The following is a 26083-nucleotide window of genomic DNA, read 5'->3' as shown; positions in this document are numbered from 1 at the left end:
TTGGTTTTCCAGCATATTCTGCACATTTGAACCCTTTCCAGCAGCGACTGTATGATTTTGAGATCATCTTTTCACACTGAGGACGATTGAAAGACTCGAACACAACTATTACAAAAGCTGCAAACATTTACTGATGCTCAAGAAGGAAACTCTATGCATTACAAATCAAGACGATGTAAACTTTTATGCATGAGGATAAGTGCTTGTGGTTTCAGAGAGGCGGTACCAAATAAAACATCTCATTTTATATTTATATAAATATAAGAGACACAAAATGAGTATGCAGCTTTATGCACTCTGTATCCACTTTTTTTCCTAAGGAGCCTACTGCGTTTTAAATTATGGGAGGCACTTCCGGTTTGGGAAAATCAACAAATCTGCAACAAATCATTTCAAATCAAAAGATTGTATAAGATTATATTAATGTGACGTGATATAACAACGGTATCTATAAAATAGCTCTTTTCAGCTCGCGACACTATTTTCCTCCTGATTATGTTCATGTTTCCTTTGTATTCCAATGTAAGTAAATGAAAAAAGACATGTACTGAAAGACAACATAGTGTGCATCTGTGGTCTGCTCTCCCGATTTCATTTATGATATAAAGCATGAATAATTCTCTGGAATGCATTAAGAATCTTTCATTTTTCTTCCCAAATCCTCATGTCTCTGTCCAGGTTTGTTTACACACGCATGCTGTAAAATGTGATTGTTTCGAAATATAGACATATATTAGCTACTATAATGATATTTAACACGTCCGTAATTTGGCTGCAGATAGAAGGAGGATCTTTAGGAGTTATTCATGGTATGTTGAAATTAATTTGTTAATGCTTTTACACTTTTAAATTTCCTTTCAATGATCGATGATGGCGTCTAGGTGTTTACTATGTCTATGCTTGTGACAACTAGCCCCGTTCTCCAGCATCTGAAGTGTTGAGAGAGCGCGTGACGCCGCTGCTGTCCGCGGTGCTGAAATCCTCCGGATCCGCTCAGAAACCGCCTCTCGCCTCTTTCCGAAGCGAAAAATACTTACTAGCGATGATTTATTGGTTCACATATGATTCTGATTGTGATTCGGGGGCTCGTCATTCGCGCGCGCTCAGGGCGGGTCGTGTGACGTCACGCGCGCGTCCTCGGACCAGACACTCGGCGAGTCCGCGCGACCGTAACGGATATTTGCACCTCAAAACACCGATAAAACGGTCACTTAAAGCGGAACGGAGGGAACGGATAAAGCGCGGAAATGTCTGTGGCGGGGCTGAAAAAGCAGTTTCACAAAGCGACGCAGGTAAGAGCGGAATCCGTCCGTTTTTTCGCGGTGCTGATGCGTTTGATCCGCGCGAAAACATCAGTCCGTTTGAGACCGATTCACAAAACGAGTTCGGTCCAGAAACCGACGCTAAAGTCTGCGGTCAGACGGTGAGCGGGTTTGTTTATGAATGTATGAAAACAGCGCGAGACCTGCTGGGGACCAGACGCCGTCACGTGACCCCAGATATTCACGCGCGTTATGTAATCGGCCGCGCGCGCTGGAACGATGCTCACCTGAGGAGAAAGCTATAGGACAGGTTTTTTGCTTTCATTCAGTTTCTGTATAAACTCAAACCTTACTGTCTTGAATATTAAGCGTTAAAGTTTCCCCTCTTGAATATTCACATGATTATTGTACAGGGAAGAACAGTGACCCCGTAGCGGGGCATGTTGTCACAATAGGAGCCTGAGTCAAGAATTTATGATATGAAGAAAATTATATATGTGTGTCTGTAGATATATGTGACCCTGGAGCACAAAAGCAGTCATAAGCAGCACAGGTATATTTGTAGCAATACATTGTATGGGTCAAAATTATTCTTATAATTGTTCTTTTATGCCAAAAATCATTAGGATATTAAGTAAAGATCATGTTCCATGAAGATATTTTGTAAATTTCCTACTGTAAAAATATCAAAACTTAATTTTTGATTAGTAATATGCATTGCTAAGAATTCATTTGAACAACTTTAAAGGTGATTTTCTCAATATTTAGATTTTTTTGCTCCCTCAGATTGCAGATTTACAAATAGTTGTATCTCAGACAAATATTGTCCAACAAACCATACATCAATGGAAAGATTATTTATTCAGCTTTCAGATGATGTAAACATTATTAAATTGATAAATTTTACATTTCTTAAAATTAATTTTAAAATAACCTTTTTTAAAGAGAACTTTGAGCTTGGAATGAACATGGATTTTTTTTTATTTTTTATTTTTTATTATTTTTACATTTTTATTTATTTATTTTTTCAAAATCTGTAAATAAATAGGCCTAAATGCTGTAATATTGCAATAAAAATTTCTTTATAAACAATTTTTTCAGAAATCGCTAGTAAATTTTACAGTTGATTATAAAGAAATGGCAAGTAACACATTGAGCTAAACATGAAATTTTGAAATAGAAAGACTGAAATATTTAGTTTCCTAGCAAAACTTACTCCAGTAATATACAATAATTTTACAGTGTAGAGAAAACAAGCATTTATGCCTTTTTTGTTTTGCCTCTCAGTTCTGATGAATTTTCCTGCATTATATGAGGCTTGTTGTAATAATACATTATTGATGATGCATACATTCAGTTGTGAGTGTATTTATATGTGTGTGATGGTGCATGTGTCTAAAATATCTTGGCTTGCGTGACATAAACGCCTCCCGCCAACCGGAAATAGAAATGTGAATCAATACTCTGTCCTTACTGCACACACACACAGACACACACACACGTCGACATGAATCAATACTCAGGGAACAGCAACAATGTCACATGCGCTGATGTGTGTTTGTGTTCTGCTGGTTAGATCAGTCTTCACTGGTAATTAAAGTTGCAGTAATAATGAATTTTAAATGTTAATTTCAACAGAAAAACAATAGAGGAATCAGCAGAGAGAACTGAGGAGAGTCTAGAATCACTCGTGATGCTGTGAGATCTGGACAGATTAGTGTGTGAAACTAGATGCTTGCACACACACACACTCACAAACTCTCTCTCACACACACACACACACACACACTCACACACACTCACTCACTGCCTCACTGAAATCTCTGCTGTCTGTGTGTGTGTGTGTGTGTGTGTGTGAGAGAGTTTGTGAGTGTGTGTGTGTGTGTGTGTGTGAGAGTGTGTGTGTGTGTGTGTGTGTGATTTCATTTTTGATCAAGACAAGATGACATTAATGAACTTTTAATCAACATTATAGGAAGATTATTTTAAATAATATTTAATTAATGATTACATTTATTGTAATATTTATAATATTTTATTAGTTTACAACAATGAAATGTATTCATACCTAATTTAATTTATTATTAATTTAATTAATATAAATACATTAAACCTAATAGGACAAATAAAAGAACTGCGGTATTTAAGTATTGTGTTTAAAATAGTTGTCTTTACAGTACATTGTGTTTACAAGACGAAATAATATCACAAAAAAATGTGTTGAACATTAAATGCACATTATAGGAACATTATATTAAATCATATGTTAATAATGATTCAAATTATTGATATTAATTCATTATTCATTTAATTTATAGAAATACTAACAGGACAACTAAAACAGATCCAAATTCAATTTTAGGAGGACCAATATTCATACAAATACAAGTATATGATTAATATTTATTAGTCTAATTATTAAGTTTATTGATGATGATACTATACTATTATATGACACTATTTAAAGAAATATTGAGATATCGATATTTACATTTTGAATGTAAAAGTGTTTAATTTGAAAAAATATACTGTTTTATGAAGCACTGAGATATCAATATTTAGTTAGTGAATTTTAAAATATTGATATTGTGAATGTAATTTCTTTTATAATTGTAAAATTGACTTTTGGGGGGATTTGAGAGTCCGTTTTAATTTTTCTGGACTCCTTTTTAATGGTTAAATTAAATTTTATTAATCAGAAAGCATGTCTAATTAATTCAAATCATGGCACTTAAACAAATCAACATCAGTTTATTAAAAGTTTAACAAAAATTACATGTTTAGGGCCCTATGAAATGTTTTATTTTTTCCAACCTTATGTTTTATTGTTACCAAATTCTGTTTTAGCATGTCTAATTATTTGAACACATAAAAACAAGTTTCATTTATTCTTACAATAGCCTTATGATTTGTTCCTCAGAAATTTAGTGTTGTGTTTTTACATTTTTTAAGGCATAAAACTTTTAATTTATCTTTTAATGAAAATTTAACTTTTTTTTTTTTTTGGAAAATAAAGGTAATTTAATATTACAATTAAAACATTGAAGAAATATTGTATGATTATTCCTTAAAAATAAGGTTTTAATAATTTTTGTTGTAGTAGTAGCAGCCTATTAGGTACATTCTACTGAACAATAGTAATATATTTCGGGGCACCTCTCTAATATAATGGCAGGGGAAACACTGTATTAAACTGTTCAAAATACAATAATACACAATATGCTGAAGCTGTGATAATGAACAGGTTCATAAACATCTCAGAAGTGTGTTGAAATACAACAAACTCCATATGAAAACAGCATCTGAGAGGAGAGCAGAGAGATTAATAATTCATGCTCAGACTAAACCTGCAGCACTGCACCACACATCTTTAATTTATACTGGACACACACACACACACACACACACACACACACACACAGAGCTTCAGCTGAAGGTTTGGACAGACTAATAGAGTGTCTCTGTGTTTGTTTCATATCAGTCTGATTACATAACGGCCGTTTGTACCAGTCAGACGGATGACTGATGGACTGATCTATTCTAGACGAGAGAGAGAGACACAGAGAGAGAGAGAGAGAGAGAGAGAGAGAGAGAGAGAGAGAGGTGTAGTCATGTGTACATTAGACTCCTGCAGAAACACTAAAGATTGTAAAGAAATTTCACCCAAAAAACATAACATGTCATTCAAACCTGTACGACTTTGTTCTGTGGAACATAAAAGAAGATGTTTTGAATGATGTTCAACAACGTAAAACACACACACACACACACACACACACACACACTCACTCACTCACTCACTCACTCACTCACTCACTCACACACACACACACACACACACACACACACACACACACACACACACTCACTCACTCACTCACTCACTCACTCACTCACTCACACACACACACACACACACACACACACACACACACACACACACACACACTCACTCACTCACTCACTCACTCACTCACACACACACACACACACTTACTGAAAGCATTATTATTGAAGCAGTTATGTTTATTTAAAAAAACTACATAGGAACGTTTGGAGTGTGAGTGTGTGCCGTTTACATTAGACAACCAAACATCTAAGTAGTCACACACACACTCACACACACACACACACACACACACACACACACACACACACACACACACACACACACACACACACACACACACACACACACACACTCACACTCACACACACACACACACTCACTCACTCACTCACTCACTCACACACACACACACACACACACACACACACACACACACACACACACACACTTACTGAAAGCATTATTATTGAAGCAGTTATGTTTATTTAAAAAAACTACATAAGAACGTTTGGAGTGTGAGTGTGTGCCGTTTACATTAGACAACCAAACATCTAAGTATTGTGAAGTTATGTTTATTTCTATTGAATTGAATTTATTTTATTTCAGTTTTAGTTACCTGAATTTATCTTCTTTTTTTTCAGTTCGTTGCCAAGGCAACATTTCTATTTTTTTACATTTCAGCTTTTATAACATATTTGATTATTTTCAGTTTTTCAATAATTTCAACTTATTTCATTTAGATTTCAGTTTTATTTTAATTATCGAAAGGAAATGTAATAGCTTTAGTTTTAGTTGATAACGCAGATGTGATCAGTATGTTTGGGGTTCTGTGTGTGTAGATGTTCTGATGTTCTGCTCCGTCTTAATTACTCGTGTCTTTAATCGGTCGTCAGCAGATGAGCTGATGAACAACACTTACTGCTTCATCCATCGTTATGTGGATAAAGGTCAAAGGTCACCGTGTTTCACTTGTTGATTTTTCCCTCTTTGCTTTTAGCCACAAAACCTCAGAATTCCTAACCGTGTTGACTTACTGATGAGTTAATTAATTGACTGACGAGCTCGTGAATGAGAGAGATCCTCTCAAGCTGCTGTTTTACTGAAGGAGCACTTAACGTCTCGTTTGGATGACTAGATGTCATTTGTCCTGTGTGTGGTTTAGGGGTAGGGTTGGTGTAGGGCAATAGAAAATATTGTTAGGTCAGTATAAAACAATAGAAGTCTATGAAAGTCCTCACAAGTATAGAAAAACAAACATCTCTGTGTGTGTGTGTGTGTGTGTGTGTGTGAGTGTGTGTGTGTGTGTGTGTGTGTGTGTGCGCGTGTTTGTTTGTGTGTGTGTGAGTGTGTGTGTATGTGTGTGTGTGTGTGTGTGTGTGTGTGAGTGTGTGAGTGTGTGTGTAAGATCTCTTCTGTTGAATGTTCTCTATCTGCTGCAGGCACTGAAAAGCCATCACACTCTTTCTAAGGTTAGTCTGTGTAAATATGTAAATGTCGCTCAACAGGATGTTTCTGTGTGTTTTCCTCATAACTAAACTCAAGCTCACAGAAGAAACAGCGTCACGATAGTCAGAGAAAACAGTCTCGCGTCACACGTTTCATGTCTATAAAATCAGTTTGATTTTTTCCAAACAATTAATTGTTTTATTTTTTTCTGGATTCTGTTTTAATGGTAAATTAAGTTTTAGTAAACAAAAAGTATGTCTAATCATGAAGCAGTTTAACGACAATTTATAAAAAATAATGTAGTACTTTAACAATAATAGGACTTTATGAAATATTTAATTTTTTATATTTCAATATTTATTTTTTTCTGAATTTATGATTTTAAGAGGTACATGATGCTATGATAAGTACACTCTACTGCACAATAGTAAAATATTAATTTTAGGACCTTATTTACATTTTACATTTACATTTAGTCATTTTGCAGACGCTTTTATCCAAAGCGACTTACAATTTGGGGAACACATGAAGCGATTCATCTTGAAGAGGCAATCCGACAAACGAAGTGCTTGTAACACCAAGTCTCAGGCATTGTTTAAATAAGTACAAGCTAGCAAGGGAAGGAATAAATAAGGAGAAAGAGTTTTTTTTATTCATTTATTTTTTTTATGTGTAGGGTGAAGTCAAGTAGTGTCGAAAGAGATGAGTTTTCAGCTGTTGCTTGAAGATTGACAGGGATCCAGTACTCCGAATATGGGTGGGAAGATCATTCCACCAGCCAGGAATGGTGAACGAGAATGTTCTGGAGAGTGATTTTGAGCCTCTTTGTGATGGTACCACGAGGCGTCGCTCACTAGCAGATCTCAGACTTCTGGAGGGGATGTAGATTCTTAATAGTGAGTGCATGTAGGCGGGTGCTGAGCCTGTGGTTGTTCTATAAGCAAGCATCAGTGTCTTGAACTTGATGCGAGCCGCGACTGGTAGCCAATGCAATGAGATAAAGAGAGGTGTAACATGGGCTCTTTTGGGTTCCTTGAAGACCAGTCGTGCCGCCGCATTCTGAATCATTTGTAGAGGTTTGACTGTGTTTGATGGAAGACCAGCCAGAAGAGCATTGCAGTAGTCCAGCCTATAAATGACAAGGGCCTGGACAAGAAGTTGTGCAGCATGCTCCGTCAGAAAGGGCCTGATCTTTCTGATGTTGTGTAGTGCAAACCTGCAAGATCGAGCAGTCTTTGCAATGTGCTCTTTGAAGGTCAGCTGGTCATCAAAGATTACACCAAGATTTCTGACCGAAGTTGATGGGGTAATTGTTGATGAACCTAACTGGATCGTGATGTCATGCTGTAGAGTTGGAGCGGCAGGAAAGACAAGAAGCTCAGTCTTTGCCAGGTTGAGCTGGAGGTGATGTTCTTTCATCCATGCCGAGATGTCTGCCAGGCAACCTGAGATCCTTGCAGCTACCGTTGGATCATCTGGTTGAAAAGAGAGATAGAGCTGTGTGTCATCAGCCTAGCAATGGTAGGAGAAGCCATGCGCCTGTATGATGGGACCCAGTGATGTAGTGTATGTGGAGAAGAGGAGGGGTCCAAGAACCGATCCCTGAGGAACCCCAGTGACCAGTGTATGTGCTTTGGATACCTCCCCTCCCCAGGCCACCCTGAAAGACCTACCAGTGAGATAGGATTCAAACCAGCGAAGTGGAATTCCAGCGATGCCCAGTGATGAGAGGGTGGACAAGAGTATCTGATGATCAACAGTGTCAAACGCGGCAGATAGATCCAGCAGAATGAGGACTGATGATTTGGAATCAGCTTTTGCAATTCGCAGGGCTTCAGTGACTGACAGTAGCGCAGTCTCAGTTGAATGGCCCCTCCTGAAACCTGACTGTTTAGCGTCCAGTTTGTTGTTCTGTGAAAGAAACAATGAGACCTGGTTGAAGACAACACGTTCAAGTGTTTTGCTATGAATGGAAGGAGAGACAGGTCTGTAGTTTTCTATAAGAGAAGTGTTTAATGTAGGTTTTTGAGCAGTGGGGTTACCCGAGCCTGCTTGAACGCAGTGGGGAAGATGCCTGTGAGGAGGGATGTGTTGATGATGTGTGTGAGTGCCGGTAAGAGCGTGGGAGAGATTGCTTGCAGAAGGTGTGAGGGGATTGGGTCAAGAGGACATGTTGTAGGATGGTTGGAGAGGAGAAGTTTGGATACTTCAGCCTCCGTCAGGGGACAGAAGGAGAAGATGGGAGTTTTAGCAGTGGATGTGGTTGGTTGGGGGTCCTGTGTGCGTGGAGGTGAGAACTGATCACTGATCGATCTAGTTTTGTCTGTAAAAAAAGTAGCAAAGTCATCAGCTGTAATAGAAGTGGTGGGAGGTGGTGGAGGGGGACAGAGGAGAGAATTAAATGTTCTGAAGAGATTACGCATGTCTGGAGCGCTGTTGATCTTGTTGTGGAAATGTGAGGATTTGGCAGTGTGGACTTTAGCAGAGAAAGATGAGAGCAGAGACTGATACCTACTCAGGTCCGACGGGTTGTTTGATTTGTGCCATTTACTCTCTGCCGCTCTGAGTTTAGTCCGATGCTCACGAAGAACATCAGATAACCAGGGGTTAGAAGAGGCAGCCCGTGCTGGCCTGGAGGAGAGAGGACAAATGTCATCTAGACAAGAAGTTAAGGTAGAGCATAAAGTTTCAGGAGCTGCGTTTACATCCAGAGATGAGAAATGGGTGGGTGAGGGAAGAGAGGAGGATACTACAGAGGAAAGATGGGAGGGAGAAAGGGAGCGTAGGTTTCATCTAAAAGTAACCGGTAGGGGGGTTGGTGGCACATGGGTGGCAAAATGTAGTGTAAATGTAATGAAGAAATGGTCCGAGATATGTAGCGGTCGTACCAGAACTTGTACCTCACACCTTATGAAATCTGTTTTATTTTTTCCCCAAATTCCATTGCATTTTTTGTTTTAATTTTATGGATTTGGATTTTAGGTTTTATTTTTTTCTGGAATTTGTTTTATATGGTTAAATATAATTTTAGTAATTGAAAAAGTTTAACAACAGTTCATTAAAAGTTTAACAAAAATATTTTTTGACCCTATAAAAAATGTTTTCTTTTTTCAGAAATCTTGCTTTTTTTTCACACAAGAAAATTCTCGATTACATTTTAATGATTTTATCAAATCGTTAAATGAAAAGGCATGTCTAATCAATTGAAATGTAATAATATTTGACACTTTTTTTTCTTTCTTTTTTTTTTTTTTTACAGCAGTAGGGTCCTATGAAATATTTTATTTTTTCCAGAAATCTATTTATTTATTCATTTATTTTGGATGAATGATTTAATACAAACTTTGTGCTCATTCATATCCATACTTCAATAGCAGTCTTTTTGTGTTTCATAAAATCACAAACTCAAGTCCATTTGATTAAGTGTACAGCCCTACTTTTGATTTATTCATACAAAAATTGCCCAATTCTGTGACATTCAGCATTTTACTGTAAATTGCCTATATATGACTGGATTCATAAAGGTCCAGTTATGAAAACAGATGATGTGCTGACACAGACAGACAGATGGAGGTTATACGCCTCTATTTTTTGTCTAATGGTATCATCAGGTCTCTGTTGCTATGGAAACTGGCTCTTGTGCATCACTTTCACAATCCTCACATGATACTCAGAGCCTGGAATAAACAAGAGCTTCCTCCACTTCATATACACACATACTGAATGATTAATATCAGCAGAACGACTGCAAACCCTATACAATACTGTTTATGAACAACTAGTGTCTTTGAGCAGGTTTGGTCACATTTATCTTGTGTGCAGTGAAGTCACGCTCTCTGCTGCTCTTCTGGAGATCTTTACTGGTTCTCTTGAGAAAAACAAGTAAACAGCCCATAATTACTAGTGAAGCAATCATCGCAATCATCCGATCCACGACCCACACACTGCAGAAACTCTGCTCTTACTCAGTATTTGTGACTTGCTTTCCTGTATAAATGTCTAAAGGTACACACACATACATATAAGCGAAATGACGTAAGATATTCAAAATGAAGTGACTATATGTTTAAAGTGAGAATGTTTGTCTGAGGGAACAGAAAAAATTCCTTTAAATTCAGTTTGTTTTTCTGACCTCATAGGTACTTTTTTCTTGTTTTAATCATAAACTTTAAAAAAAAATAAATAAAAAAAGTTCGGAAAACAAGAGTTCATATCTTACATAATTTTGCTTCTCATGTAAATGCATCTTAATTTAAGAATTTTTAGATATTTGTACTGGAAAATAAGAAAAATACTGAGGAAGCCAAGAAGGACAGCATTTTTTGGAGTTTGTTCACAGCAGTGAGATTGTGATTGTGTGTTTTGTATAATTGTAATAATTTGCCTGTTTTCTCTCCTGTAGAAAGTCAGTGAGAAGGTCGGAGGAGCTGAAGGCACCAAACTGGACGATGATTTCAAAGAAATGGAAAAGGTACAACAAGACAAAACAAATGTGGGAGAACATCATTTTTTGCAGTGTATTATTATGAAAGTGAAAGTGAAGTGACGTGTGCCCACTGAGAATGTATAGTGATTCTATAGTGATTCAAATTGTACATATATACATCACAAAATTATACATATATTATAGATTTTAATCACTATAGACAAACACAAACCTTAAAACACACTTTAATTCTTGAACTTGTGTGTGTTTGTGTGCAGAAAGTGGACATTACGAGCAGAGCAGTGCTCGACATCATGACCAAAACCACAGAATACCTGCAGCCAAACCCTGGTGAGTGTGTGTGTGTGTGTGTGTGTGTGTGTGTTTGAGTCTGTGTGTGTGTGTGTCTGTGTGTGTGTGTGTGTGTGTGTGTTTATGTGCGTGTGTGTTTGAGTCTGTGTGTGTGTGTGTGTGTGTGTGTGTGTGTGTGTGTTTCAGCGTCCAGGGCTCGTCTAAGCATGATCAACACCATGTGTGTGTTTAGATCAGCAGCTCTTCTGATCGTGTGTGTGTTTGTGTTTGTGTGTGTTTCAGCGTCCAGGGCTCGTCTAAGCATGATCAACACCATGTCTAAGATCCGGGGTCAGGATAAGGGTCCTGGTTACCCTCAGGCTGAGACGGTGCTGGGAGACGCCATGCAGAAGTTCGGCCGTGAGCTCGGAGAAGAGTCCTGCTTTGGTAACACACTCACGCACACACACACACACACACACACACACACACTCACACACACACGTTTGAAAAGTGGGGACTCTCCATAGGCGTAATGGTTTTTATACTGTACAAACTGTATTTTCTATCACCCTACACCTAAACCTACCCCTTACAGGAAACTTTCTGCATTTTCAAAAAAACACCATTTAGTATGTTTTTTAAGCCTTTTGATTTACGGGGACATAGGCAGTGTCCTCATAAACCACCTTCAAATTGTAATACCTCTGTCATACCCATGTCATTATACACATTTTGTCCCCGTAAACCACAAAAACCAGTACACACTCACACACACACAAACACACACATGTTCGTTTTTGTGAAAAGTGGGGACTCTCCATAGGTGTAATGGTTTTTATACTGTACTTACTGTATGTGCTATTGCCCTACACCTAAACCTACCCCTTACAGGAGACTGTGCATTTCAACTTTCAACAAAAAAAACCTCATTCTGTGTGATTTATAAGCGTTTTGAAAAGTGGGGACATGAGTCAATGTCCTGAGATGTCACCTTCAGCTTGTAATACCTGTCATACCTTTGTCATTATACACATCTATGTCCTGACTTTTCACAAAAACACACACACACACACACACACACATGCAGTTAATTTCCAAAGTTTTTACTTATAATTTTACGTGTCCTTCTATATTAATATTTTTGCACTGCAACAGCAATACATTTTTTTAAATTAAATAAATTTTAAAAAATGTAAATAAATTAATACTTTTATTTAACAAGAATTAATGTTAAATTAAATTGATCAAAAGTGACAGTAAAGACATTTATGTTACAAAAGATTTCTATTTCAAATAAATGCTGTTCTTTTGAACTTTCTATTCATCTGTGAATCCTGAAAAATAAAATATATCACGGTTTCCACAAAAATATTGTGCAGCACAACTGTTTTCAACATTGATAATAATCAGAAATGTTTCTTGAGAGCAAATCAGCATATTAGAATGATTTCTGAAGATCATGTGACACTGAAGACTGCAGTAATGATGCTGAAAATACAGCTTTGATCACAGAAATAAATTACAGTTAAACACATATTCAAACATTGAAAACAGCTATTTTAAATTAAAATTATATTTCACAAATTTTACTGTGTTTCTGATTAAATAAATGCAGCCTTGGTGAGCCGAAGAGTTGTGAAGCATTATTGTGTAACATGTGCTTTTAGAAAATGATGTCAGAGTTGCAGATTTGTTGGTTTAGTGGAATTTATATCACATTGAAAGTTGGAAAAATGGTATCTGTGTGTCTCAGGTCTGGCTCTGCTGGATGCCGGTGAATCCATGCGTGAGCTCGGTGAGGTGAAAGACGCTTTAGATATAAACGTCAAACAGAACTTCATAGACCCGCTGCAGAACCTGCACGACAAAGATCTCAAAGAGATTCAGGTGAGTTTGACTGGCGTCACTGTGAGAGAGCTGAGCGCTGACAGACAGACGCGTGTAAATGTGTGTGTTCCTCCCGCAGCACCATCTGAAGAAGATGGAAGGCCGCCGTCTGGACTTTGATTATAAGAAGAAGCGTCAGGGGAAAGTGACGGAAGATGAGATCAAACAAGCGCTGGAGAAATTCGACGAGTCTAAAGAGATCGCGGAGCAGAGCATGTTTAACCTGCTGGAGAACGACGTACGGTGTTGTACTAACTAACATTCATTGTACAATTATGTATCCCACAATGCAAAGCTCAGAAATCTTTAAAATACCTTTTTTTTTTGCATTTTCAATCCAAATTATAGATCTAAATCTTATTCGTCACTCTGGAAATGGAAGTTGAGCCCATTGCATTGTGGGATACAGTATCTCAGTGTGCACTGCACATTTTGGCAAATGTAAGCCATATGTGACCCTGGAGCACAAAACCAGTCAATTTTTTGGAATTGAGATTTATACATCATCTGGAAGCTGAATAAATGAGCTTTCCATTGATGTATGGTTTGGACAATATTTGTAAATCTGGAATCTGAGGGTGCAAAAAAATCTAAATATTGAGAAAATCGCCTTTAAAGTTGTTCAAATGAAGTTCTTAGCAATGCATATTACTAATCAAAAATTAAGTTTTTATATATTTACGGTAAGAAATTTACTAAATATCTTCATGGAACATGATCTTTACTTAATATCCTAATGATTTTTGACATAAAAGAAAAATGGATAATTTTGACTCATACAATATATATAAAATTCACATATTGTGCATACTATACAGTTCAGAAGCCAGTGTTATTTTAGTATCCTAGATTTACAATTATAGTTTTTAATTAACATTGCGAGTTAGTTTTTATTTTTATATTTTTAATTTGAACAAAAACTAATAAAAACAACAAACATAAACAAAAATTACCAAAACATTTTTACTATTATAAAACAGTTTTAAAAATGTTGTATGTTTGTTGTTTTTATTAGTTTTTTAATGTTTATATAGTTTGTGTTCATTTTTAATTCAGTTTTAGTTACTTTACTACATGAAATTAAATAAGAATGATAAATGTTGTCTTGACAACTAGCCGAAATATTTCATCTAGTTTTATAATATATTTGTTAATTATTTCATGTTACAAAGATTTCTTTTGGTTTTATTGATAATAACCTAGAAGAAACTTGTGTGCACTGTTTATTTTTTAAATAGTATGTGAAATTGTGTTACCTGAGGTTTTGACAGACTGGGGTCTGTGAGTTGAAAATCTAATAATTAAATCATAAAAATGTAATATTAAAATGAATAAATAAAAAAAAAAAATAAACACTTACTAAATATGAACAAAATCATAATATGTAAAATTAAAGCTGCAGTCCATAACTTTTGGTGCTCTAGCGGTTAATAATCAGAACTGCGTGCGTCTTGCGGAAGAACGCTGTAGCCGGAGCTACTTCTCTCTGTTTATGTCTATGATGAATCACACAGGTACTGGGCTACTCCGCAGCAGTTCCACCAGTACCAATCTGAAATAGTCAGAATATAAACACTTATTATAGGTGTAGCGTAGTGATTCAGGATAAGCCAAAAACACGTTTTGGAAAATGGATTCATGATGTACTCGCTTATTACATGAATTTTGTACATTTTGAACACAAAAAAAGTTATGGACTGCAGGTTTAAATAAATAAATAATATTAAAATAGAAACTCTCAAATAAAACACACTGCAAAATATGAATTATTTGTTCAACTGCATGTCTTGAGTAGCTGACATCAGAGAACCGTCAGCATGCAAATGTGTCATTAAATTAGTTGTTTTCAAAGTTGTTCAGCTGACAAAAAAACATTTGTGAATCTCTTTGTGTCAGTATATAGTACATTAGCATGTGTGTGTGTTTGTAGATCGAGCAGGTGAGTCAGCTGGCGGCTCTGGTTCAGGCTCAGGTGGAGTATCATCAGCAGGCTGCTGAGATCCTGCAGCAGCTCTCCAGCAAGGTAGAAGACAGGTCAGATGCTGAAAACTCCCATCATGCACCTGGGTTCTTCACATGACACACACAGTACATCCACTGGGAGAGACATTAAGTCTAGTGCTGTCAAACGATTAATCGCGATTAATCGCATGCATAATGAAAGTTTTTGTATACATACTATATGTGTGTACTGTGTATATTTATTATGTATATATACATACACACATACATGTATATATTTAAGAAAATTATGTTAAGTTTATACATTTAAAATATTTATATATAATATCAATTATATGAATATAAATATATACAAGGAAATATTTTCAAAATATATACTGTATGTGTGTGTATTTATATATACATAATATGTGTGTATACTGTGTATATTTATTATGTAAACAAAAACTTTTGTATGCGATTAATCGTTTGACAGCACTGTACCTTAAAACAACACTGTAGTTTATCGGATTTAGCAGAAACATGTTTATAAAATAAAACAAAATTGTCTTTAAAGATATAATTACATGCCAATAAATACTGAAGTATATATTTAAAATTTTACAGTGGAGATTAATGAGATTATATTCTTGAATAATTATAAATATGTGCTGTTGATTAAAATGTGTGTTTGTGTGTGTGTTACAGGATAAAGGACATGTCCAACAAACCCCGGAAGGAGTACTTTCCCAAACCCCGCATGGAGCTTCAACTGCCCAGTGAGAATTACAACGGAGGAATAAACTCTGCAAAATCACCTGCACGCTCACCAGGTACAAACACACACACAAATACAAAAAAACCCACTGACATACAGACGAATGTGACTAAAGCGGAAAAACACGCACAAACAGGTGTATTCAGCTCATATTTCACCCCCAAAAGATTCAAAGTTACATTTTACAAGAAAATACTATTTCAGTCTTTCTGCTTAAGAATTTTAAGTTTAATTTAAATTTACTAGCAATTTCTGAGTGAAAATTGTTTCAAAGTAAATCCTACAGCATTTTTTTTCAATGTACAACTATAACGATAACAGCACAGAATAACAATATTGTTAGAATCACTTTCAGAGCAATGTCCAGAACAGAAATATGAAGTCGGGTTCAAAATTATTGTTTTGATTTTGTTGACAAATATTTCTCCAGAGGGAATTTTAGATTTCTCTTTTTATTGCTCCATAAACCAGAAAATACTGTCAGCAGACAGAAAACAAATACATTTTCACCGTGTTTTTATGAATAAAATGTTGTCTAAATCAGTGTGAATGAAATATGAATCCATCAGTAAAAACCCTCAGACTATAGAGAGAAATATGTATGAAAGTAATGCTGAAGTGGAGAAACAAACCTTTAAATATGTGCATTTTTGCCATGTTTTTAAGAAGTAAAATGTTGTATGAATCAGTGCGAATGAAATATGAACAAACCCCTCAGTAAAAACCTTCAGAATATAGAGAGAAATAAAACTGTAAGATTTGGTGTATGAAAGTAATGCTGAAGTGGAGAAACAAACTCATAGCCTTTAAATATGTGCATTTTTGCCATATTTTTAAGAAATAAAATGTTGTATAAATCAGTGCGAATGAAATATGAACAAACCCCTCAGTAAAAACCTTCAGAATATAGAGAGAAATAAAACTGTAAGATTTGGTGTATGAAAGTAATGCTGAAGTGGAGAAACAAACTCATAGCCTTTAAATATGTGCATTTTTGCCATATTTTTAAGAAATAAAATGTTGTATAAATCAGTGCGAATGAAATATGAACAAACCCCTCAGTAAAAACCTTCAGAATATAGAGAGAAATAAAACTGTAAGTTTTGGTGTATGAAAGTAATGCTGAAGTGGAGAAACAAACTCATAGCCTTTAAATATATGCATTTTGGCCATGTTTTTAGGAATAAAATATTGTATAAATCCATGTGACTGAAATATGAACAAATCCCTCAGTAAAAAACGTAAGAATATAGAGACGAATAAAACTGCAAAGTTTGGTGTTTGTAAGTGCTGCTGAAGTGGAGAAAAAACTCTTTAAAGATGTGAACTGGAATTGAAATCTACAGATGCAAATAGATAACGTGCAATAAAATAAACACTTAGATGTGTTTTTTGGATTTTTTCTTTATGCCAGTCTGAAACAACACTTAATGAAATGCCAAACAGCCCAAAATCTCAAAACTGACCAGTGTTTTACTATTCTGTATTTGGACAGCAGTAGTTTAAACATAGTTCTTGTTTCTGTTAATGATAATAACTTCACATTCTATTAAGTACTTTTTAAAGAGCTTTCGTTCTGTCTGTCGCTCAGCTCCGTTGGATCAGCCGTGCTGTCGCGCGCTGTACGACTTCGAGCCGGAGAACGAGGGCGAGCTCGGCTTCAAGGAGGGTGACATCATCACTCTGACCAATCAGATCGACGACAACTGGTACGAAGGCATGATCCACGGCCAATCAGGGTTCTTCCCCATCAACTACGTGGACATCCTAGTGCCTCTGCCTCACTAGGCACCGCCCACCCCCTCTGTTGCCTAGCAACCTGACAGCCGCCTTTATCGTGCATCTGTGCTACAGCTTCACTTCCTGTTCCTGTCGATCAGTGACTCGGAGGATTATGATGATGTTGAGGAGGATTATAGACATTACGGAGTCACGTCTGAGTGGAGAAACAGTTCAAGTGCTCAGTGTGAGTGTGTGTGAGTGTTTGCGCTCCAGGACTTGTGGTTTACGGTGAATCACGAGTCTGTTTATATTGTTTTCCTCGTGTTTCAGGTTATTTATTTGTACTTTGCCTTGATTGACATAAGGGAACTAGCGCTTCACTCTTCTGATAAACCTCACTTAGTCCAGCTCTATCCCAGCATGCTTATAGGAAAGTTCTGGATCTCCAGATGTGTGTTTGATTGCGTCGCTGCTCTCTGTTTGTCGCACACGTTAAATATTTTTCTCCTAGCTAAGCAGCGAACAACAAGATGTTCCGATTGGTTAATTTTTTTGCTTGCTGATGCATTTTGGCTTTGGCTCTGAATAGAAATGTTGCTCCTGCACTGCAAAAGTGATGTTTTTCTCAGTGTTTTTGTCTTGTTTCCAGTACAAATATCTAACTGTTCTTAAATCAAGATACATAAATTACTTAAAATATACTTAAAGTCGTGTTTTATGAAAAAATTATCAAAATGAAGTGAGTTTATGCTTAAAGCAATAAAAAAATATCTGACAATGGAATCTAAAAAAAATCACTTTGAATTAAGTTTATTTTTCTGACCCCACTGACAGATATTTTTTCTTTTTTTTAAGTAAAAACAAATTTTTAAATCTTTTTTTCATTAAATAAGACTTCATATTTTAAGAGTTTTATTTTCTAAATGCATAGTAAATATAATATTATATATTTAATATATATATATATATATAAATGCTATATATATATATATATACATATATAAAATATTATATTTACTATGCATATAAATAATCCACATAGAATATATATATATATATATATATATATATATATCTTCATTTAAGATTTTTGTAGAAATTTATAATGGAAAACAAGACAAAAAGGGTAACACTTTACAATAAGTTAACTAACATTAACTAACAATTTTTTAAAGTCTTTATTAATCTTTGTTTATAAAATTACAACCGTTCCTTGTTAGTTCATGTTGGCTCAGGTTCATTAAATAATATTAACAGGTGCATTTTTGTATTAGTAAATATTGAAATTAACATGACCTAAGATTAATAAGTGCTTAAGATTTATTTTTCATTGTTAGTTCATGTTAACACATGGAATATTGTAGTGTTACCTAAAATACTAAGAAAGAAAATAATTTTTGCTGTGTGGTTGGGAAGCTTTCTCTTCGTTTGCTTGTTTAAGAACTACATATTGTTCATAATTTCCAGTGAAATATGAAAATGCAATAAGGATATTGAACAAAGAGCACACACATGTTCACATGACGTATTTTGGAACATGGTAGCTGGTTTGTTATCGGTCCAAAGTGGTCAACCAGTCCTAAAACCCGTTTAACCAAGATGGTCGACCAGATCAACTTGAGCTAACAGTTCAGCTGATAAACCATCTAGACTAGTGAATGACCAGCAATGTGCAGCCATCATAAGCTAGTTAAACTGGGTTTTCCTTTCTCAGCCTGATGGAAGATGTTTCCTAAAGCAGCATATAAAGTCTTATTTTTTAAACAAGTGGTATTTCCACAAATGCCAAGATTGTGTTACCGGAGTGCGCTGGTTATTGTGTGTGTGTGTGTGATCGTATCCACATAGAATATAATGCTAGTTACTACCGTAGTGTTAGTGGTTAGTCGTTAGTGCCGTGATGTTTGTAAGCACATGTGGTTTGAGAAAGACTATTTTTAATGTTAAACTGATGGATTGATTGCAGCTAATGAATATTTATAGCGTCTAACAGACTGAAGTGTAGCAGCGTTTGTTGTTTTAGTGGTTGATGGACCATGTTCTTCAGCACAGCTCGTGCTGTGTGTCGTATGATGCCTTCAACTTTCGTTTGAAACCCGTGCCGTATGTCGACCGCTGCTCGCGGCCAGACCAGTGACTATGGAAGCTATTTCCACCACAGAATAAAAAATAAATGGAATTTTTATCTCACAATTATGACTTTTCTCACAATTGCAAGTTTATATCTAGCACTTGCAAGTTATATTTTATTAGAATTTTGAGTTTACATTTCACAATTCCTTTTTTTTTTTTTCTTGTTTTTGCAACAAAATTTTAAAAAGTAGTTGAAACTATGTTGCAATTTGGACTTTTTTTTCACAATTCTGACTTTTTTTCGCGATTCAGAGTTTATATCTCAAAATTCTAAACTTTTTCTCAGGATTCTCTTTTTTTTGCAATTTTAAGTTTACATCTTGCAGTAATGACTTTTTCTGGGAACTTTGAGGTTATATCTCTCAATTGCAGTATTTTTCTTGGAATTCTGACTTTTCTCTTGGAATTTTAAGTTTATATCTCACAGTTCTGCCTTTTTCTCAGAATTCTGGCTTTTTTCAAAATTCTAAGTTTACATCTGGCAATTCTGATTTTTTCCCCTCTGAATTCTCACTTTTCTCTTGGAATTTTGAGTTTTTATCTCACTATTCTGACTTTTTTTTTCTTTTTTTTTTCTTCTCGGAATTCTGACTTTTTTTAAATTTTGAGTTTAAATCTCACAATTCATTTTTTTTTTTTTTGCCATATAATTTAATAAAGAATAATTGTGACTTTTTTCCTCACAATTGCGAGTTTATATCTCATTTTCCTTTGCAATTCTGACTTACTTTTTCTCAGAACTGAAAACAAGTCAGAATTGTGATATAAAATCTTTTTTATTCCATGGTGGACATAAGCTTCAATAAGTGTTTAGAAGCGTAGCGGAGAGATTCTTCTTTTTGTCATGATTTTATTCAGGGCTGGTAGCTGAAGAAACGCATCTGTTCTGGAGGACAGCAGATTTCTTAATGTGAGCGTGTGTTTTGTGCCATCTGTGTCTGAATCAGGTGCGACGTTACAGTATGCATCACATCTCCTTCATGGTCATTGAGCTTTTGTTCTGAATAGCCGTGAACACACAAGCGACACACAATGAGATGTTTTGTTTTGATTTCTGGTGTGTCATACTGTGTAGCTCCGCCCATGTGGCTTCACCTCTGTTCTGATTGGCTGCGGCTGTTTCACATCAAATATGCGCCGCATCGCACCTGGTTTGGTGAATCTCATGAAACCTGTGAAGAAGATCATGTCCAGCTCATATTTCACCCCAAAACTCAATTATGTTTGACTTTTTTAAGATAATTAATGTGCAATCATTTTTGCACTGTCATTATTTTTATGACAATTAAATACTGTATGTTTACATTGATGGAAATATGAGAAAATACAAATGCAAACAAGTTATTGTCAGTTGTAAAGTATATTTATAGAGAACAAATAAAATGTTATTTTTTAATGTAATCAAAATAAGCCAACTGCAGTTTGATTGAGATTAATTGGAATGCACAAAAAAAACATGATTTCGGAAAATTGTTAAAAACAGAGTTATCTGTTTTTGCAAATGAACTCTTCATATATATATATATATATATATATATATATACACACAGTGCCCTCCAAAGATATTGGAACAGTAAAGACAAAATTGCTCTGTTGGCTGTGGAGTCAAGACATTTACAAATATGATGAAAAGATGAATATGAGACAAAACTACAGAATGTTACATTTATTATTGGGTGATTCAACACATGGTGTTTTACCAGCTCAGAAGTTCAGCACTTTTAGAGTTTCATCCAGAAAGCTGGGTGATGCTCTGACAATCTACTGTCCTCAGGAGACTTTGACACAGAATTACAGATGCTACACAGCAAGATACAAACCTCTGACCAGCTCCAAAAATAGAAAGGCAAGATTGGAGTTTGCAAAAAAGCACAAAGGTGAGCCAGAAGAGTTTTGGAACTGTGTTTATGGACTGATGAGACAAAGAGGAACCTTTATCGAAGTGATGGAAAAGCAAAAATGTGGAGAAAAAAAGGGATGCAATGATCCCAAGCATACAGCCTCATCTGTAAAGCGTGGTGGAGGTGGTGTCGTGGCTGCCTCTGGAACAGACCCTCTCAACTTTACTGATGACTTAATGTATGATGACAGTAGCAGAATGAATTTGGAAGGGTACAAAACCATCTTGCCTACCAATATTCAAGAAAATGCCACCAGAGTCATTGGGAAGTGCTTCATATTGCATCAGGACAATGACCCAAAACACCTGCCAGTTCAGTCAAGGAGTTTATCAGGGCAAAGAAATGGAAAGTCTTAGGTTGCCCAAGTCAATCTCCAGATTTAAATCAGACTGAACCTGAATTTCAGCAGCTGAAGAGGAGAGTAAAGGCAGAAACTCTCCAAAACAAGCAACAGTTGCAATTGGCTGCATTAAAGGCTGGGAAAAGCATTTCAAAGCATGAGAGCAAGAGTCTGGTGATGTCTATGGGTCCCAGACTCACTGCTGTGATTGTGCGCAAGTGATCTGCAACTAAATAACAGCTTTTAATCTTTTATATCTGCCTTATGTTCAACTGTCCCAATACTTATGCTCACATCAATGAGTGGGATGAACTCTAAAAGTGCTGTTCTGTTTTATTTGGTAAAACATGTATGTTTTACCAAATAAACATACATGTTACTCCACTGCACACCTCAGACCACTTCCTCATCACTTCTAACCTCACACTAACTCCGGACACAGCACATACTCCCCCACAGGTCACCTTTCGCCATAACCTACGCTCTCTCTCTCCCTCTTGCCTTTCCTCAATGGTTTCATCTGCACTTCCTTCACCCTCTCAGTTTTCAGCACTGGACACAAACAGTGCTACTGACACTCTTTGCTCCACTCTAACATCTTGCTTAGACAACTTTTGCCCCCTTTCATCCAGACCAGCACGCTCTACCCCTCTGCCCCCTGGCTGTCTGATGTTCTCCGTGAACATTGCACTAAACTAAGGGCTGCAGAGAGGAAATGGCACAAATCAAAAAAACTCTGCTGACCTTAGTGCGTATCAGTCACTCCTCTCTTCCTTCTCTGCAAACGTCTCCACGGCTAAATCGACATACTACCACAACAAAATCAACAACTGTTCTGACTCTCGCACACTTTTCAAAACTTTCTCTTCTCTTCTCTGTCCTCCTCCCCCTCCTCCTTCATCAACTCTTACAGCTGATGACTTTGCAATTTTCTTCACAAATAAAACAAGAACCATCAGTGACCAATTCCTCACACCACAAACTGATAACTTCATACTGACTAACACACACTCTCTCACCTCCTTCTCTCCTCTCTCGGAGGCGTCTCCAAACTCATCCTTTCCAATCATCCCACTACTTGTCTGCTAGATCCCATCCCCACTCACCTCCTTCAGGCCATTTCTTCTTCAGTCATACCTGCGCTTACTCACATGATCAACACCTCTCTTCACACTGGTACATTTCCCACAGCATTTAAGCAGGCTCGGGTAACCCCACTGCTTAAAAAACCCTCTCTAAATCCAGCACTTTTAGAACACTACAGACCGGTATCCCTTCTTCCATTCATTGCAAAGACACCCGAGCGAGTTGTGTTCAACCAACTCTTTGTTTCTTGCACAGAACAATCTTCTGGACAACAACCAATCTGGCTTCAGAAGCGGCCACTCTACTGAGACTGCCCTACTCTCGGTTACTGAGGCCCTGAGACTGGCAAGAGCGGCTTCCAAATCCTCTGTACTCATCTTACTGGACCTGTCTGCTGCTTTTGACACAGTTAACCATCAGATCCTCCTGTCTACCCTCAGAAAGATGGGCATCTCAGGAACCACGCTCCTGTGGTTCAAGTCTTACCTCTCAGATAGGTCCTTCAGGGTGTCTTTGAGGAGTGAGGTTTCAAAGTCACAAATTCTTGCTACTGGGGTTCCTCAAGGCTCAGTGCTTGGGCCACTTCTCTTCTCCATCTACATGTCGTCATTAGGATCGGTCATTCAGAAGCATGGCTTTTCTTATCACTGCTATGCTGATGACACTCAACTCTACTTCTCATTCCAACCAGATGATCCGACGGTAGCTGCCCGCATTGCAGCCTGTCTGAGTGACATCTCTAGCTGGATGAAAGACCATCACCTTCAGCTCAACCTTGCCAAGACAGAACTGCTCGTGGTCTCAGCCAACCCATCACTCCACCACAACTTCTCTATAAAGCTAGGTTCGTCAACCATAACTCCTTCCAGGACGGCCATGAACCTTGGAGTTGTGATCGATGATCAGTTAAGCTTCACAGACCATATTGCTACAACGGCCCGGTCCTGCAGATTTGCCTTATACAACATTAGGAAGATTAGACCCTTCCTGTCCGAGCATGCCGCACAACTCCTCGTCCAAGCTCTTGTTCTCTCCAGACTGGACTATTGTAATGCTCTCTTGGCGGGCCTTCCCACATGTACTATCAAGCCTCTGCAACTGATCAAATTCAAGGTACTGATGTTTGCCTACAAGACGACAACTAGGACTGCACCAATATATCTAAACTCACTAGTTCAAACTTATGCACCCTCCAGAAGCTTGCGTTCTGCAAGTGAATGACGCCTTGTGGTGCCATCACAAAGAGGTACCAAATCCCTCTCACGGACCTTTTCCTGGACTGTGCCCAGCTGGTGGAATGACCTCCCGATCTCAATTCGAACAGCTGAATCTTTATCCATTTTCAAGAAACATCTAAAGACGCATCTTTTTCGCCAGCACCTGACCAACTAATACTAACACTTACCTATTCTATCAATTTAAAAAAAAAAACCCTAGCTATGTGTACTGTGCTGGGCTAACTGAAACTTTTCATGGCACTTGTATACTGCTGGTCTCATTGCTTCTATTGTTCTCATATTGTACGTCGCTTTGGATAAAAGCGTCTGCTAAATGATTAAATGTAAATGTATGTGTTGAAACGGCTAACAATAAAATGTGACATTCTGTAGTTTTGTCTCATATTCATCTTTTCATCATATTTGCAAATGTCTTGACTCCACAGCCAACAGAACAATTTTGTCTTCACTGTTCCAATACTTTTGGAGGAAACTGTGTGTGTGTATATATATATATATATATATATATATACAGTGTGTATAATTCTTAAAGAGAAAATAAGAAAGTTCTCTGATGACAAGTAGTGATCAGCTAAATAGAATTTCATATATTTTAGTAAGCGTTTTGAGATTTTTATGATTGATAATTATTAATAGTAATTACAATTATAATTTATATTATAAATGAATTTTATTTTTAAGCATTTTTACTAAGTGTTTAGTTTTTCTGTTTTAAATTTATTTATTTGAATTTTACATTTTTATGATGTAATTTATTATTGGCTTTTCATCAGCTCATGATTGTGATTTTTTTTTTTTTTAAATGTAAAATGTAAATCTGTTAAATTGGCCTGAAAATATTGTCAGTTAATGGTAAAAAAAAAGCAGAGTAGATTACACTTGACAGTAATAATCTAAGCTGGGCGTTTCTTTGCAGGATTCATGAGGTTGAGACACGCATCTTATGATGAAATCAGACAGTGTTATTATTGATAGTATTATCACAGATTTCCGGTCAGTCACATCTGATATGGGCAATAACTCTGAAATCACACTCTTTGAGCTCTATATGAATATATATATATATATATACATATATAATGTAAATGTACGTTTGAATGGCAGTATAACACTTGAATCATCGCTCCACGACACAAACCTGTAATGTGTGTGTGAGTGAAAGCGTGAGTGAGTCCATGTGTGTTTTGCACGTGATGTTAGAGATTCACTGTTATGAATTGGTTATGATGGTGTACGTTTGTATTTATTTTGCTCTTTTCCTGTGCTGGACGACAAATCTGTACCGCTTGATGTGAGAATATAATGAGAATAAACACATTGTCACTGCGGCGGCTCACACATTGTTTCTCAAACTTCAGATTCTGCTGGAAATGAACGGCTCTTTTCAGGTTTCAGCTGAGATTCAACAGGTTCTGCTGCAGGAACATCATGAAGAGACGAGACGAGCTTCAGCTGTAAGTCACGCTTCACTGTTGCCTCCTTAACCCTAAAATAAATATTATAAAGAACATTTCGTTGAATGGAAAGATTCCATGGATGTTAATGTTCTAAGTGGGACCATCAATGCCAATAAATGAAAATAATTATAATACATAATATAAACCACACGAATCCTGTAATGGACTTTTTAAAGGGTTTAAGGCTTATATTCATTCCTTAATGATCAGATTCCACATGAAATGAAATGGATTCAGAAACGTTTAGAAATAATGCATATACATTATATTGGTATATTATAGTAAATATAGTATCCAGGCCATTAGGAGTTATTCTAAATGC

At 36.5% G+C, this 26083-nt stretch overlaps 1 protein-coding gene across 1 annotated transcript; it reads left to right on the top strand.

Annotated features, from left to right (window-relative positions):
- The first annotated feature begins 1114 nt into the window (after positions 1 to 1114).
- sh3gl2b (SH3 domain containing GRB2 like 2b, endophilin A1) lies at positions 1115 to 18517 on the top strand. Its single transcript, XM_058762615.1, has 9 exons — positions 1115 to 1292; positions 10961 to 11029; positions 11263 to 11335; positions 11579 to 11722; positions 13032 to 13165; positions 13245 to 13403; positions 15096 to 15199; positions 15815 to 15939; positions 17476 to 18517. Exons 1-9 carry the CDS (start codon positions 1248 to 1250, stop codon positions 17670 to 17672), a joined length of 1050 nt encoding a protein of 349 aa, XP_058618598.1. The 5' UTR covers positions 1115 to 1247; the 3' UTR covers positions 17673 to 18517.
- Positions 18518 to 26083: the final 7566 nt, after the last annotated feature.

Source organism: Onychostoma macrolepis, chromosome 23, assembly GCF_012432095.1.
Source record: "Onychostoma macrolepis isolate SWU-2019 chromosome 23, ASM1243209v1, whole genome shotgun sequence".
NCBI classification, from domain to species: Eukaryota; Metazoa; Chordata; class Actinopteri; order Cypriniformes; family Cyprinidae; genus Onychostoma; species Onychostoma macrolepis.
The sequence above is the reverse complement of the archived record's forward strand: the minus strand, read 5'-3'. Positions and strand labels throughout refer to the sequence as shown.

Excerpts from the sequence above, each read along its gene's own strand:
- sh3gl2b (XM_058762615.1), top strand. The coding sequence starts at position 1,248 with ATGTCTGTGGCGGGGCTGAAAAAGCAGTTTCACAAAGCGACGCAG. Across the intron at positions 13,166-13,244 it reads AAGATCTCAAAGAGATTCAG|CACCATCTGAAGAAGATGGA; the intron begins GTGAGTTTGACT and ends TTCCTCCCGCAG. Across the intron at positions 15,200-15,814 it reads TCCAGCAAGGTAGAAGACAG|GATAAAGGACATGTCCAACA; the intron begins GTCAGATGCTGA and ends TGTGTGTTACAG.